The 14,441-nt window shown below is 38.7% G+C and overlaps 1 protein-coding gene across 1 annotated transcript in view; it reads right to left on the reverse strand.

The window, feature by feature from the left end:
• The window catches only part of LOC104541179 (ankyrin repeat and fibronectin type-III domain-containing protein 1-like), a 59,091-nt gene that overhangs the window by 25,458 nt on the left and 19,192 nt on the right, over window positions 1-14,441 (reverse strand). Inside the window, 2 exon segments of the mRNA XM_010185162.1 lie at window positions 11,018-11,131; window positions 12,639-12,833. Coding sequence (XP_010183464.1) covers window positions 11,018-11,131; window positions 12,639-12,833 — 309 coding nt within the window.

Below are 14,441 nucleotides of genomic sequence, written 5' to 3' on the forward strand. Positions count from 1 at the left end.
CCACATGATTTTACTGATTCAAGTGAGAAGAGGATGAAATAATATAGTTTTAAAGAAATACAAGTCAATTTAAGTAATTACTTATGAAATTTATATCTCCTGTTATACATTGCCAACTTTCTACCACAATGGTTGTCTAAAAATAATACATAAGACTCTACTATATTAATTCATTGGGTTTTAAACCTTTTAGAAGGATGTGAACACCTGTGTCTCTATTTTATAGGTGGGAAAATGAAGGCAAGGGGAGTCAGAGCATCCTGACTCAGCAGGCCCCAAAACAAGGGATAAACTCATATGGCCTATATTATGTTTATTAGGCCAGTGTTTCTCATGCTTGTTGGCTATGTGAGATATATCAGGCTCTTTCTGGTACCAATACAAATTACATATCTGTGGTCTTACCCTTGTGATTAACCTGGATCTAAAAACTATGTAACTTTGTGCATGAGCAACCCATCGTGAAGATTCTGCTAAATCTTCACCTACTTTTTGAGAGCGCGCGCTGGGAGAGACTGCTCTGGTAGTAAACAAAAAATATAAACTGTTTGTGTAACTCTAAAGTACTTGGGACTTTAAGAAGGAACAAAAGGCCAGCTAACCTCAGCACTTTAAAAGCTGAATATAAAAACGCTCATGTATAAAAATCTGAAGATGAAGAGGGTTCTTTATAAGAGCCCAGGAACAAGAGCTGGTCTTGTAGACTGCACCGACTGTGCTGTAAAGGACCTGAGAGCTGTTGGGTGAATTAAGGATGGAGCATGTTCCAGTCCTGTTCTGCACACCCCAAAGGCCTGCTTTGTCGTGCACGCTGAATGTCTTCGCTGTTGCGGCTTTCCATCTGACACTTCATGTTATGTCAGAGCAGGGGTTTTTTGTGTGTTTAATATATTGGTGACTATGTGTTTTAATGAAGGTGCCCTGTATTCCAGAGCTAGCAAATGCACGATGTGTTGCTGCGGTCGCCAAGATAAGTAGTAATTTTTAAATAAACAGCAGTATAAACAGTTACATAAAACTCATGTAAATTGCTGGCACATAATTTTAGACTGGCTTAAGTTATGTAACCTACTTGTGGCCAACTTGTTTTTTTAATACTCAATTCATGCACTTTAAAATAAAGGGAGAAGTTTCTTTTCACCTGTTTCTTTTCCACTCGCTATCTTTCTGTTGTTCTGAGCACACCTTAAACAGCTTATCAGGGAGATGGACAGACAGACAAGAGACAACGGGAAGGCACAAAACACCTCCTGTTGAAGATTCATTCAGGAAAACACCTTCTTCCCAGACAAGTAAACAGCCCAAGCCACAGCAGAATTTGTCACTTCTCTTGGCATTTGTTTTTGCCTGCACTTAAATTACTCACTTAATGGCTGTGTAGATTAATTAGACTGAGAGACATGAGTTCTGTTGCTAAGTTGATGAGGTCTATAGGATAGTGAACTGAGCTGGGTTTCTGGGTTAAAACCAGAATAAAAGAAATTCTTGCATTTGCTACTGATTTGCTGTGCAACCCTGTGCAAAACATTGTGCCACCATGGCTTTTAACCCAGACTTAAGCAGCAAAGATTCACTCTCCTTCCCTTCCTCCCCATGTCCAGGGCCTAGGCTGAAGGATGCTGTGATCTTAACTTGTTATTCCAAGGGCCTCTAAACAAATAATTGCATTGTTCAATAGCTTCCTTTGAAATGTAAAACTGAAAGAGAGCATCAACACCAAAATGTCTTTCTTCAAAATCCACTTTACATCATCTTTTTCTGGCTGCTGATCTTTATGAAATAATTTTAATAATTTACACTCAGAATGTCTTAGCAGCTTGACTTAAGGATGTTGAACACTGTCATTCATGTAAAAAAAGTCAGGATGAAAGTATGTAAAAGGTATTTAGAACTGTAACACAAGTGGAGAAAATTGCACACTAGTGAAAAGCAGGAATCATTTTGCTGATGGAGACGGCATCGGCAGCTCAGATGGAGAGCACTGTTTGCAGTATTTGGTCAGCTCCTCCCAGCTGCCTCGAACTCTTCTGTCCAGGCTGAATTAGGACAGGAACACCATTTTTTGCAGATTTGGGTTCAGACTCTGTTCATGCCTCTCTCACATTTGGAAATTCTCCAAAGAATGATAGGAGAAAGTCAAGTCATACCAGCTGTAGGGAGTATTGACAGAGACCCCAGCATAGTGCTTCCATTAGGAAAAACCAAATATTTGGCACTGAGGAGCTTGTATTTGCTCCCATGGATTTGTTTTTTTGCATAAAGGGTATAATTCATCCATAAATGTACACTAACTTAGAATGTCTGAAATCTCTTGTCTTGATAAGTGCATAGAGGGATAATACGATGTGAGCCACAGCACCTACAGAAGGGACAGGTGAACTTTTCATTTGTTTGTTTGTTTAGGGACTCTAACTGGGATTTACTACAGTGCCGAAGGAACTGAGGCATATTGCTGTGCAAACACAGTTAAAACACTGTAGTCATGGCCTGGGACTAGGATTTCTAGGTACTACTTAAATTAAAACTGGAGGTCCTAACTGCTCTAAATGCTAGTGTTCTTTATTTTGGATCTTACCTATTATTTCAGTTATTTCTGTAAAAATATTCAAGGCTCTTGGTACTGGGTCAGTAGAAACATCAATAAGGCTGAAGAGGAATGAAAAAGATGCAAACAAACAGAACTGTGTCCACCTGAAATAAAGCACTGCTGTGTTTCAGTGTGAAAGAGCTATGGGTGGGTTTAAGGGCCTCTCACTGGAACAGCAAAGCACCAAGAAGAGCATTCCTAGACTACTCCTAGAGAGCACATCCTCATTTGAAACTTCCATGGCTATAAAGCTTCACGATACTTGTTTCAGAGAATTTTTTTAATAATCAAATACTTTATTTGCAGTAAAGCTTCTTGCCAAACAGCTTTACCTTTTGTGCCTGCTGGTGATGTTAAATAACCTTTCCTGTAGCCCTGTTTCTGGACGTTCCTTTGACCCAGACCAGAATACTGTGTTTTATGTCTTGATGTTATTGGGTAGCATTATGACAGCAGGCTGGGTGCCACAGACACATCTTTGCTTGATCATGGTTTTACTAGGTCATCTTACAGCAAATCTACATCATGTAAATGATTTGTAAGATACTAATTTTATTGCATTGTAATAAAACTCTCACAAAGAGAAAATTAAAAAAAAATATTGACTGTTTTCTCTCAAATACTTAATGAGTGTTTTCCAAGTACTAACAATTCTTTATCCATTGGTAATAAGGTCAGCTATTCCAATACAAGAAAGAGCTTCTTTCCTTTTTGTTACTGAAAATGACATTTCTTACTAACATCTTATAAATAACTGAGAAAATGTGCCATGTGGGTGCGTATTGCCTTCCAATGTGGGCCAGTGGTTAAAAAGCTACAATGGTTTATAATAACAGCCAAGATTTGTGTCTCAGCCCTGCAGTGACAAACATATCCCATTCTGGCCATGGAAAGAAAAGTAGCAGAAAATACATGTTAAAACCATGAAAAGGGATTGGAGAATAAATGGGGTTCTTATGCAAAGACTTCACATCCTAGCAAGGTATAACAGGCTTGGCTCTGATTCTGCAAATTTCCACTCCCAGTGGATAGGTTTTACTCAGGTAATCTCTGTAACCAAAGCCGGTGGGGAAGCTTATGAACATAAGGACTACACATTTGTGTGAAGCACACATGGATTAGGCTCAGCTTCTTCCCAAAACATAATACATTAAAATCTAATTAATAATGAGCAGTTGGGAAAATGCAAGCAAAAAAGTAATCTATCACAAAGTATGAGACAAACCAGAACACTGCACGACACTGTTAACACAGAAAGTAAGTACACAATCCTCAATTCAAGTAATCTCTTCACTGGGATTCCACTGCTTTTCCTCTGGTTCTCCTGTAATATGTTTTTAAAGAGGGACTTAACTGCATTGATATTAATTATTTATATTTAAGGCTTTTATTTCTTTATAAACTAATCCCTGCAGTAACTTAAAGAGCTTTTACCTTTCCCTGCCACTGAAGCCAGGTGATGCAGGCAAAAAGCCAGGTGTTGCAGGCAAAAAAGTCTTGATTTGGGGAACTTTTACTTAATTTAATTCATTGCCAATTAACACAAACTTCTAATCACTCATTCAGAGTGAGAAGAAAACATAAACAATTAAACAAACATGAACGTGAACACCTTTCCACCGCCTTTCCCAGGCACAACTTAAGCCAAACACGTATCCTCCCCCTTTCCTACCATCAGCTTCTCTTGTTTCCACCATGGGGTTACAGTGATGGGGTTTTCCATCCCATTTAGAGCTGGCCAGGCCAGCTGTGACCAGCACCTGGCACCTCCTGACCTCCTCCCACTCCTGCAGCCCCTGGCTGCTCAAACCACATATGCCATATATGCCCAACGCAGTACTTGGGCATGAGTTAAGTGCATGCTCATGCCTGAACTCATTGGTGCTCAGACATGAGTTAATGGGCCGCTCATGTGTGAACCAGCTGAGTGTTCATCAGTAAATTAAATGGGTGCTCATGCATGAACCGATGGGTTGCTCATGCATAAACTGATTGGGTGTTCATGCGTGAACTAATCAGGCACTCATGTATGAAAACAGGAAACCCTGCAATTTATGCTCAATACATGAGGTAAGAGCTTGAAGCAGATCCAAAGGGCTGATTCCAAATTTACATTTATTAGTTCTGTGGGTCAGATCTAATTGCTAGAACAGTATCAGTTTCTGGTTCTGGTTTGAGAGGCAAACTTACTATGTTTTAGACCCTTTATGCATGTATATATGGACCAAAAAAGTTTGTGATGGACCAGAGACGACTGGTCCAGACAAAGCGGTGAGCAGGGCAACATCACCACAACACCTTTGAAGACATTCTGTCTCCAGAATGTCATACATTATGTCTCCAGTGCGGAAGCATCCCCAAACCCATGGACCAGAAGATCTGCTAAATCATGAACCTCCTTCCAGACAGAAGCTGAAGGTCTTGACTACCAGTCCTGCCACTAAGAAATTCACCTCTTCTATGCAATACTTATGAACTAGAAGCTATAATGCTTAGCCACATGCAAATAATTTTTCAAAATACTTACTAATTTTAGTAAGTCAAAGCAAATATAAAAGGAAAAGCAATGTCTTAAAATTCAGAAACATCATGATATGAGCCTTTTTTCTTAGACACCAAAGACAGGCAAAATCAGAGCCTATATGTCTGGGTTTTCTCATAGCCATTCGTCTTGAGAGCTGTTCAAAATCCTTATCAAACACAAATGAGGAGGAAAGAATGGCTGAATTGAGTAACTGGTGTCTGATCAACTACATTAGTTAATTATACCTTCACCTAATATGTGATCCATGTTCAAAGATGGTTTTAAATACATAGCAAACTTAAAAACTAGAAGTTCTCAGATTTTGAGTCCTACACATACTACAGACATTGACAGGAGCTAGAAATAGAAAGGTTTGTTTTAACATTTATACATTTCTGTACTTGCTAGGCATAAAAATAGAAGTCAAATTGCACAGTCCTGTTAGCTACCAAAATGTAATGTGCAAATAAAGTGCCCAGGAGACCTAATAAAATGCCATAAATGAACTACTGTAAAAAATATCAGACCACACCTATACAGCGGGATAAATTCAAATGTCTTACAAAGAAATGTATTCTCTTTCCTTTTTATGGAGTAAGAACTGTTTTGGGGAAAGAAAGAATGAGTTTCAACATATACACAGAAACTTTGAATAATAAGTGAGAAGGGTTTCAAGATCAAGTTGAATGCAGAATACTACTTCATTCCATTATAAACTGAAACAGGATCAAGCAGTGACATAGCATCTACTTTAGTAAGATGCGTGGATAATAATAGTAAAGCACCACATTTTCAGACTGAAAATTCAATTCTACAAGCATTCATTTCCATAACTAGGAAAACAAAGAAAGCACAGACTGGCTGTTTTCTAATCTGACACTGCTATGTGAACAGCTAGGTGCCAGAAAAGTGGGGAAAAAAGCTGGAGATATAATACATATATTAAAAAAGATACACATATATATATATAGGTACTTAGGTCTTTGTGTAAGCTCTACCTGTCAGACCAGCCAAGTCTGGAGGCCAGTCTGGAGCCAAACCATTGCAGTACTAGAAGGATCACTGCAGGAAGCCTGCTATGGACCAAATCCAAACTTGATCAAACATGGCAATCTACTATTGATAGACAAATTAAATATGTAATTACAAAACATATAGTATGTGCTATTTGTATGTGCTCACAGGGACAAGCAGAAACCCGTGCAAAATGATAGGATTATTTGGTTGTGAAAGGATTACCCTGAGATTAAAACATGCAAAAACATCACACAAAATTTGTGGATAATTTTTGTAAAAACGTTGAGGTTTTTCACACTGAAATTTTCCATGAAAAATTTCCACCGACACTGTGAGATGTCAACTGAGAATCTCAAATACGGATTTTTGTTAAGCTACAGATCACGTATCACACAGGCCCAACCTGCCAGGCTTCCTCCTCATCCCATGATCTCAGGTGCTGACCTTTAATGAAAAGGCAGCTCTGTTCAACCTTTAGTTGAGACTTCCAATAATAACACCAAACTGCACCAGCCTCTCCTGGACAAAGGTACTTGCCTATAACCAACCCATTTCATGCAGCCATGCGATAGCAACACACTGTGGCTACTGCAGATCTAGCTGAACCAGTGATTTAAAGACAATTTAAATTCTTCTCATACAAAAAATTCTGACATGAACCACAAACTGCCTTGGAAGAAGGGGGCAGGGAGCCACTTTTTGTCAAAATTTAGCAAGATATAAATCCTTCTTTCTTGATCTAAGCTGATGTGGTTTTGTTTTTGTTTTTAAAGAGCTAAACTGACATAGAAATTTAAAAGATCTTCTCTCCATGCAACAGAAAACCTAGAAGGCAGCTGGGCAGTCCTGACAAACATGAAATATTCTGCTAAAATAACAAACTAAAGAAAAAGGTAACAAGAGCTAAAGTGGCCTAGACAGCTTAGCATCACTATCTGGAAAATAACTTGGCATTCAAGACCACAGCTACATCCAAACAGAGAGAAGATCAGCTCTGTTTGTTACATCAAACATGGCTCAGATTTTTTTCTCTCTTCCTCTCTCTTAAAACATAAATAGTTCCAGGCTTTTAAATAAATTAGCTCGACTTTGGTTATACAAGCTGCTTCATTTTTCCTCCAAAAGGGGCTATAGATGTTTGTTTAAACATTGTAAATAAAAGATAAATGGAGATTTTCCATTGCATAGCGATCCTTTCCAGTAGGTAATGATCAGCGCTGTGTCCATTTTTCTTCCTTGTCCTATACTTGGGGATCACAACATTATTATGACTCCTTCTGATGGGAAATAGATGAAAAAAAATATGCAATAAGAGGAGGTTTACATATACTTATTCACTTTAAAAGCAAAGTAATAACCAGTTTTAAAATGCACAGAAAATAAATGGAACAAAATTACTTATCATTCCTTATAGTTTTGTTCTTTAAAAAAACCTGCTTGCTTTATGTGCATATGTTGCGTGGAACATGTGAACCCTAGAAAGGCTAATTAGTGAAAGACAACAGTCCTTAAAAGCGATTACTACTTGGCTCTATTGGGACTGTTCCTAGGAGTCGAGTGGTGCCTATCGGGATTATGTCACTGCTGGGATTTTCTGCACGAAGATCGTTACAGTAGTGTAGCTCTAGGATAAGAATGCAGCATGCAGGAACAATATGACAGTGCAAACAGAAGGTTCATCTTAGCTACAAACTGCCACGAGTTATTTTGTGTATTAGTGTGGAACGTTTTGATTGTGTTTTCAAAGATGCAAAACTAAAGCAGGTTTTAAGTACTTCCATGATGGGATGTGGAATTTAGCTTTAGGGCATGATTAGCCAAAGGCAGGGGTTTTTCTATTCAATATTACAGTGATGCTTCACATCCTTCCTAAAACTGGCTGGGGTGAGGTGTCTCTGGCTTTGAATCTTTCTCTAGCACGGAGCAGATTATTACTGTTATTATTGATTTATGTCATGCCTGTCTGCTTCCAGCCTCCAAACACTTTACTAAGTTACAGTATACATAGGAATCATTTCACATCAGCCACCACCAAGCTGTAGCCTTCTCTGGAGGGAAACTGAAGGGAGCCATTAGGATGGTGCCTGCAACATTGAACAACAATCCAGGAGAGGAAGTAAAGAATACTCTGGCTCCTTAAAGCAATGGCTCAACAGAACACAGTCACTGAACTGCCATCCAGCTGGGACACCAAAGTCAATACCCATTCGCCATGTGTGGTTAAAATTAAATCTCCTAATGAAGTGAGATGGTTTTAGTGGTTAGAGAGTGAGTGCAAAGTATTATTCTCCTCTATTATTATTTGTAAGTTATACAGCTAACAAGGGAAAAGATCACACACAGGAAAATAGCAGACAGTTAGATAATGTTCCAAGCCCAGTTTCAAAATGACATTTGGGCAAATAAAGCTTTGGAAAAAATATGTTTTAAAAAAAAGATGACACAGAAAAAAGGAAATGGCAGTTTCTCAGTGTTTTTAGGGAACTAAACTAAACTGAAGCGATGTCAGTTTTTATCCCCTGTAATTCAGGTCTGGAGAAAAGAACATTATTAGCTTCTGTTAATGAGCAGGTATTCCCTAAACACTGCTGCAAATGCTCCTGAATTTTAATTTGCTTAGAAAAAGAAATGGCAAAGTATTGGGGGATAAAAAAAACAACCCTTAGTTTTGTCCCTGATTCAGCAAAAAGCTTAGATGGTTTTCTGGATAGGAGGTTTACTAAAAAGATCCACAGACAATGTCATCAGGCTCGTAATTGCTAGCTGGTTCCAATCATTCTTGCAAGTGATCATTTGAAAGGTTCATTTTATGACCCCTCAGACTAGCACAAAGAATCTCACTCCATAATGTAATAAACAATTCTACAACCAGTGCTTAATTAATTCCCGAAAGTCACCAAAAGGAACTATTAATGATCTTTCTTTTTATCTACCCATAAATATGCAACTCTCCTGGGGTAAAGGATTTAAAAAGAACATTCTGCAAAACTAACTGTCAACTTGATAAAGCATAAAATGATTACCAGTGAGGGTAATTCAAAGTACGACAGCAATGCTACCTACTCTGATTAGAAAGTTAGGTCAGGCTGGATTCAATTTCTCTGAATGTTGTGCTTACCAAAAAGAGAACAGAATTGACATGGTGCAAAACAGACTCAACTCAAATGAATACACAAGGAAAAAATACTACAGCCTTTAGAAAATAATTTTATAAAAACAATTCTGTTGGGAATTTGTTTTACTGTGAAAATATCAACAGTCATCATAACTGGAGTGTGAACAGTATTTCAAGGTTGTTTGAAATACGTGTATTACAAAGAGCAGGCTGGTCTTTTCAAGAGAACTTAAGTGTGTGAGGAGCCCAAGTATCATTTTCACAAATAAATCAGGCAGTAGGAAGCCCTTAAATGAAATTTAGTTTCCTGGCAACCCAAACCATTGCTGAAAATTAGATTTAGGCTTCTAAAGGTCTTTGATGTTTTTGAAAATCACACTTTCTGCAGCACTGCACAGCTGCCTAGGTATAATACAGTAATTTACTCTTCTGTTGAGGCTATCAGGAACAGAATCACTTTGATGGCTTTTGTGATGTCTGGTAGGTTATTTCGTTTTTCTTACACTGTAAAAGAATTTTTTACTGGGCATACCCAGTGGTGACTGGAATCTCTGACCAGAAGCAGAGGGAGGAAAGAGAGAATCTGCCTTTTCCACACAGTCCTTTGGGTGCTTGTACTCGATGTCTGAGCCTGTGCACCAGCATGTCGCACCATCACAAGAGCTCCAAGAGCTATTGGACCCTTGATGGACTGGGGCTTTCCGAATCTCTCCTGTCAAAGCAATCCACATGGCACCCACACATTTGAAACTTGAAATAGACTGCCCCACAACACAGCTATTACGGTTCTTGCTATGTGTATGGAAATCCAAGGTTCAAGTTCCTCTCCCGTAAGTTTTAAATTATTAATACAAAGAAACAAACACAACAGGAAACATTGAGAGAGACACAATAGGAAATAACTAAGAGGACTTCCAGGCTCCCCACTCCTTGACTTCCCTGGACTGGGCAAAAGGAGGCCTCAGATCTTCAGAGTGGTGCTTTTCACTCCCTTGACCTGTGGAAGGACTCAGGCTCCCACTGGAAGATGGAGGCTGCAGTTTACTGCACATAACACTGAAGGACTTACTGTTCCAAATATTTTAGAAAACCTGGAAGTTCCTTTAAACAGGAAATTTTAAATTTTTTCACTTTTGTTCTAATCTTCAACAAAACTTTTTTTTTCCTGTTGGAATTTCCTGTGGAACAGAAATTCTGTTTTGAAACCATTTCTATTCAACAGCGCTATTCAGATGTAAGCATTTTCCTATTCATTCCACTTTGCAACTAACTGGTGCCACCCCAAACGTATTGGTCTTCCAAGAATGATGTGGCAGCCCTGGAATAGCTAATTAGTTGGGCTGTATGATGCTTCTGCCAAAAGTTTCAGCTTCCAGAGGCATTCCTTTAAGGAATGGTGGTGTGGGTTTGGCATTTACAAGGATACACATGGTTTCAGGAGCCCACAGGCACCAGAATTTAGCTTGTGTTTTATAACTACTCATCTCAACCCAGTCATTGAGCTGATGTCCTAACCACAGTGAGTCAAGCAAACTTCTTCAAAGCAATCACGGAGAAAGCATTTGGTTAATTTGCTTTTATTTTTTAATAGAATTTTTGTCTTTCAGGAGTCTTTTAAGAAAACTTCACTTCTACAGCTATTAACTGGGAAAATAATTACATTCAAACATTACTAGAATTGTAACATAATCTCTTGTAGATAAATACCTCTGTCACTTAGACCTCAAATTCTTGTATGTTGTTAAGGTAAATGAAAGATGTCTAAATCCAGTACCTTTATACTTGGTCACCACAGCTGAGTTGACACTCAGGGGTTCCTGGAAGGTGACAGTGAGTGATGTACTGCTTGTTACCATGAGACAGACATTGGTTGGCGCCTCGGGGGCTCCTGGGAGAGAAGAGAAAACATCAGCTCTTCAGCACAACAAATCCTATTCAAACAATGTTTCTGAGTCTTCAAAGAACCCACTGAAAATCACCCTGCAATTGTGAGCTTTGGGTTGTAGGTGTTTGTGTTCTTTGCCTTTTGAGCATTTTAATTAGTGCCCCTGCTAACAATATCCTGCAGACACCATTTGTTTCTATCATGGTTTTTGGCTCCTTTCAGTTAAAAATATCTTCCTGCATATATGTAACCCAATAAAACAGATTCATGCTAATTATGTCAATGAAAAGCCCCTATAAATCTCTTGGGGTAGGTAGGAGGAGAGAGAAAGGACACAACCACAAAGAGCTAATTAAACCTTTATGGTTTCACTAACAAACTTAAATTTATCAAATAACAGAAAACATTTTGACGTTGTTGTGATTCAGAAATTGCAAGTTCTATGAATGTTTCAGTGTCGTAGTTCCGAAATACAATTGCCAGTTGAGGCCTAACGTATTTGGTTTGTGTTTTTTTTTTTTTTTTAATGTTTTATTAATGGAATATCAATCAGACACAATTCAGAAACCAAACACAAAATGTCATGACTTACTGCTGGGATTGATTAAAAACTCATTATATTAATTTACAATACTGCTGTATTTCCTGTATTTAGTATCTAATACAAGGAGCACTACATCTGTCTTGAAAAGGTAATCTTGGAATACAATAAATTTGAGAAAATCATTTGTAAGTACATTTATATGAAGATTGGTGTAAAAATGTTAATGGCAATGATTGTATTTCATTGAATAGGAAACAGCTAAAAGATCTACATGTGAAACAATTCAGCCCTGTTTACTCCTTCCCATGGGCCCAAATTCACATTTACTTTGGGTACAGGCTCACTTGTAGATCTGTTTAAAGTGACCCAATCTGTGACTATGCTGATGAAATGTTGTATGTAGATGCCAAAAATAAGATTAAGCTTTTACAGTTTTCATATGTAAAATGAAATTCCATTGTTTGATCAAATGTTTAGAAAAACTCCATTCTTTTAAAACAGAATACATATTTTTTTTAAAAATCAAATTATGACAGAAAAAAGGCCAATGTTTCCATGCTCTCTTCCTCCCTGTTCATATATTCTTTTCTAATCATCCTATTTTAAACTCTGAGCACATTAAATAAGATCCAGGAGTAAGTGTGAAAAGAAATAAGCAGGGCAGAATCATGAGATCCTCAACCTCTGGAGGTCTCATCTTATCGATTTCATGCAGCCCACTCCTGAAGGATCTGTGTGCGTGTTGCTCTCAGATACTTGGCCCTCTCCTGTTCTAACGCCAATTTCCTCCTCATTCTTGGGAAGGCCATTTAGTCATGTGCCTCAGTTTCCCCACCCTAGCATGCGTCTGCTTCACAGCGGTGCTGTGCGGGTCAGTCAGTGAGAGCATCTTCGCTCGGCAAAGGCCAAGTGTTCTCAGTTGTACAGCTCCTGTCTTGAATTTTGCAAGTGCTTTCTTCTACTTACTAGCATGCTCATAGCCTGCCTTCATGCGCTTGTATAGCCTGTATCTCCATTCCCAGGCTTTCAGTTGCTTCTCTTTTTCTGTGTTGTCTGGACCAAGGCCTTCATTCATCACTTGTGCAGATAATTCAGTAACTCGCTGCTGTGCTTCCTGGACCAATGTGCTCAGATGCGCTGACCTGCTTTCCATGTTAACAACTACCAAGAGAAGGGAAAAGGAAGTAATTGCTTGATGGGCTTCTGTGAAAAAAATTAGGTTTAAAGTTGGTGGGATATTAAAAACGAACTAAAATAAAGTGTTTGGTTTCTATCCAGCCCTTACTTTGCCATAATATCATAAGCTTTCATAGAAAAAAGAAGATTGTACTGGTCATAAATGCATACAATAAATAAATAAATACAAGCAAGGAGAGATCTAATGGGAAAACTTAAGAATGAGAGCTTTGTGCCTAAGGGCCATGGCTGGTAAATGGATCTCTTTCCAGGTTTTGTTTTGCCCATGTTATATCTACTCAGTCCTCTGACCAACTGGACAGAGAGCAAGCAGTTTGAAACATGGAGATTTTGGTTTTCTGCAGCACTCAGAATAATCTTAATTTGACATTTAGCAGTTCAGATTGCCTGTATGCTACATAAAGGTGAAAATGAAGATTGGATAGGTTAGAAATTCAAATAACTTTGATTTAGCTCAAGTCCACAAGACTACCCTAAATCAGCCCCTTGATTTTACAGTGAAATGTGGGGAATCAAGCCCTATTTTGAGAATCGCTTTTAGTCTGAAATTGTTCAAACTATTTGCAGTTTAGAAAATAGGACTTGGAAAGGTGTTTAATCTGAAAAGAAATGTGACCACTGATCTGATGTTCAATATGCAGGAAATAATGTGCAAGAGAAGGAATTCTGAGATCACAGAAAGTAAGTTTTCTCTGGTGTTTGGTATTTCTGCTCAAGAGCTCTGGAATAGTCCTAATTTAAAAGGCCTCTATTTACCAGAAACACTCCTCTAGCACAAGCAGCTACTCTTAGCAATGATGGGGATGTAGGGACAGCCAGGCTCTTGGTTCCCCTAAGGTTTTTACAGGAACAGCACAAGGACAAGACACAGCAATCATTCACTTGCATAAGCCAGGAGCAGCAGACGTTTCTGAAAACACCAAACTGTACCATAGGAAGGACCAAGACTCTGACAGGTTTTTGACATCAGAACACCACATAAGCGACGATGTCTGCACATCTGTTATTCCTAAACTGGACTCATAGGATTATGGGACAAATCAGATTGGAAAGGACCTTGTCTGGTGTAACCTTCTTCAAAACAGGGTCAGCTGTGAGTCATACCAAATTACTGAGGGCATTACCCAGCCTGTCCTTGAAAACTTCCCAGGATGGAGGCTTTACAACCACTCCAGGCAACCTGTTCCACTGCTTTACTGTCCTTACGGTGAAAAAGGTGTTTGTTTTATGCAGTCTGAACCTCTTGTTTTAACTTTTGCCCTCTGTCTCTTGTAACAGTATCACAAGTGAAGTTTAGCAGAGTCTCAGAATAAGCCTGCATACTAATGTTAAAAGTACCGTGGGATCTTTAAAGCCACAGAAGGAGAGCAAAGAATTACTCAACGCGTCTGACATCCAAAAGGTTGTTTTTGAAGAATGTTTGTCTGTAAGGCTTTGCTTTTAGAAGCTGGCTCAAAGCCAAGCTTCCTGGAGTTCGACCGTTCTTCATACGGACATCAGAGACATAGGGCCAGGCTTACTGGAATCTGCTGGTATCCTCAAACTGCCTGCTTACTGGGACACCAAAGATGA

Source organism: Mesitornis unicolor, unplaced genomic scaffold, assembly GCF_000695765.1.
Source record: "Mesitornis unicolor isolate BGI_N332 unplaced genomic scaffold, ASM69576v1 scaffold19595, whole genome shotgun sequence".
NCBI classification, from domain to species: Eukaryota; Metazoa; Chordata; class Aves; order Mesitornithiformes; family Mesitornithidae; genus Mesitornis; species Mesitornis unicolor.